Here is a 1,585-nt window from a genome sequence, read left to right on the forward strand (position 1 = left end):
AAAAGGAGGATTGAATTCCCTCTTCTTTCCTAAGCAAGAAGACTTTAGAACCTGTGAGCTCTCCTGAACTGAGATCCTGAACCTCTTCTGCCCATGTTACCCTCAGGATTTCTACCCCAAACACAAATTAACCTCTTGTAACAGGATTTTGCAAGTCCTTTGTTAGCATTTATTTATGTGTAAAGACATCAGGCTGCACATTTGCTTGAAAACAAATACATGTTGATTTGCCTTTTGTTGCAAAATTGTCTCATTTCTTGGAAAATTCGCTGAATTCTTAGTTCTGCCTCAAAATGAATGAATAAGATGATGAATATTTTTCATTATTAACTTAAAATTAGGTTAACTGGATTTTTTTTTTCCATGCAAACTCATATTTTATTAATTTATGTAGGAAGCTTCTTGATGCCACTCCAGTTCTGACTGACCAGAAACCATCAGTCTCGAAATCCGGACGAAAAATTAAAGGAAGAGGCACAATAGTATGTGACAGTTTTATTTATTTATATATTTCTTTCCTCTCACCCAGAGTGTCTTCTCTGACCTTGAGCTTTGACTTTCCTTGGAGGCTTTGTAGGATGCTTTATTTATGTGTTTATTCACATGTATTTATTTGCATTTTAGTTTAGGAGGTTGAAATATTGTCAGGTAGCTGATTTTGTGATGCAGGTTTTCATTCCTTCTTGTTATTCTCTTGAAGTTTGGGAAAACAAAGGCTTAATTCTCAGCCACAAGAAGTCTCCAAACATAAGAATGAAATTATTTCTTTTAAAAGATGGAAACTAATTCAGGCAGATTCATCCCAGGCAAGCCACAAGATCCAAAGCAATGAGAAGTGACAAGAGCTTTTCCTCTTCCCTATTCATTGGATTCCCTTGTGTTTTCTCTGAGCATTAGGACTGCAACACATAAGACACACCAAGCTGCTCAGCAGTGTCCTGAGTGTCTGCAGCCCTTTCTGATATATAATTCAAAGGTTTTTCTTCTCTAATAACTCACAATCCAGGCCCAAAATGCTGCACAGCTGTGCTGTTGTTTTTCACTCAGTACAAGGGGGAAAAACTAAGAGAAGCTGCTGTAATTGTGCATTTGATTCTATTGGATTGCAGCATATTCTTCCCCTGGAGAATCTTTTCCTGGATCAGCTTAGCAGGTGGCATTTGGGGAACCATAAAGCCAAATGCAGCCTTGGTCCTGCCAAATGTTTTTGCAAGTGGAAGTTCTCAAAAAGAACAGTTTATATACAGATATCAATATATCTATAGTTATTCTAATGAAAAGCTTCATTAGGATGATTTAAACTGAGACTCCTCTGAGTGTGATTTTTCTTATATAACAGCCACTGGATTTGGGAAGTACTTTTTCACCATGAATCCCCCATGATACAATTATTTTAAACCACAAAATGAACAGCTTGGATGCCATAGCACGGACCAAGGTGGTGGAGTGGTTGAACCTCAACCCGAATTTTCCTGCCTTGACCTGAAATGTGGCAGCTGCCTTTGCATCTGACAGCTCGTGTTTGTATTTGACACTCGTGGGATCCACTAAAGCCTTTAAAACAGAATGGTTTTGCATATTTATG

At 37.9% G+C, this 1,585-nt stretch overlaps 1 protein-coding gene across 8 annotated transcripts in view; it reads left to right on the top strand.

The window, feature by feature from the left end:
* The window catches only part of NKTR (natural killer cell triggering receptor), a 39,263-nt gene that overhangs the window by 25,891 nt on the left and 11,787 nt on the right, over nucleotides 1-1,585 (top strand). For all 8 annotated transcript variants that reach the window (XM_029965998.1, XM_029966000.1, XM_029965999.1 and 5 more), the window contains one exon: nucleotides 395-482. In XM_029965998.1, coding sequence (XP_029821858.1) covers nucleotides 395-482 — 88 coding nt within the window. The remainder of the gene's footprint in view (nucleotides 1-394; nucleotides 483-1,585) is intronic.

The sequence above is a fragment of the Manacus vitellinus genome, unplaced genomic scaffold (genome assembly GCF_001715985.3).
Source record: "Manacus vitellinus isolate BGI_N305 unplaced genomic scaffold, ASM171598v3 scaffold_12_pilon, whole genome shotgun sequence".
NCBI classification, from domain to species: domain Eukaryota; kingdom Metazoa; phylum Chordata; class Aves; order Passeriformes; family Pipridae; genus Manacus; species Manacus vitellinus.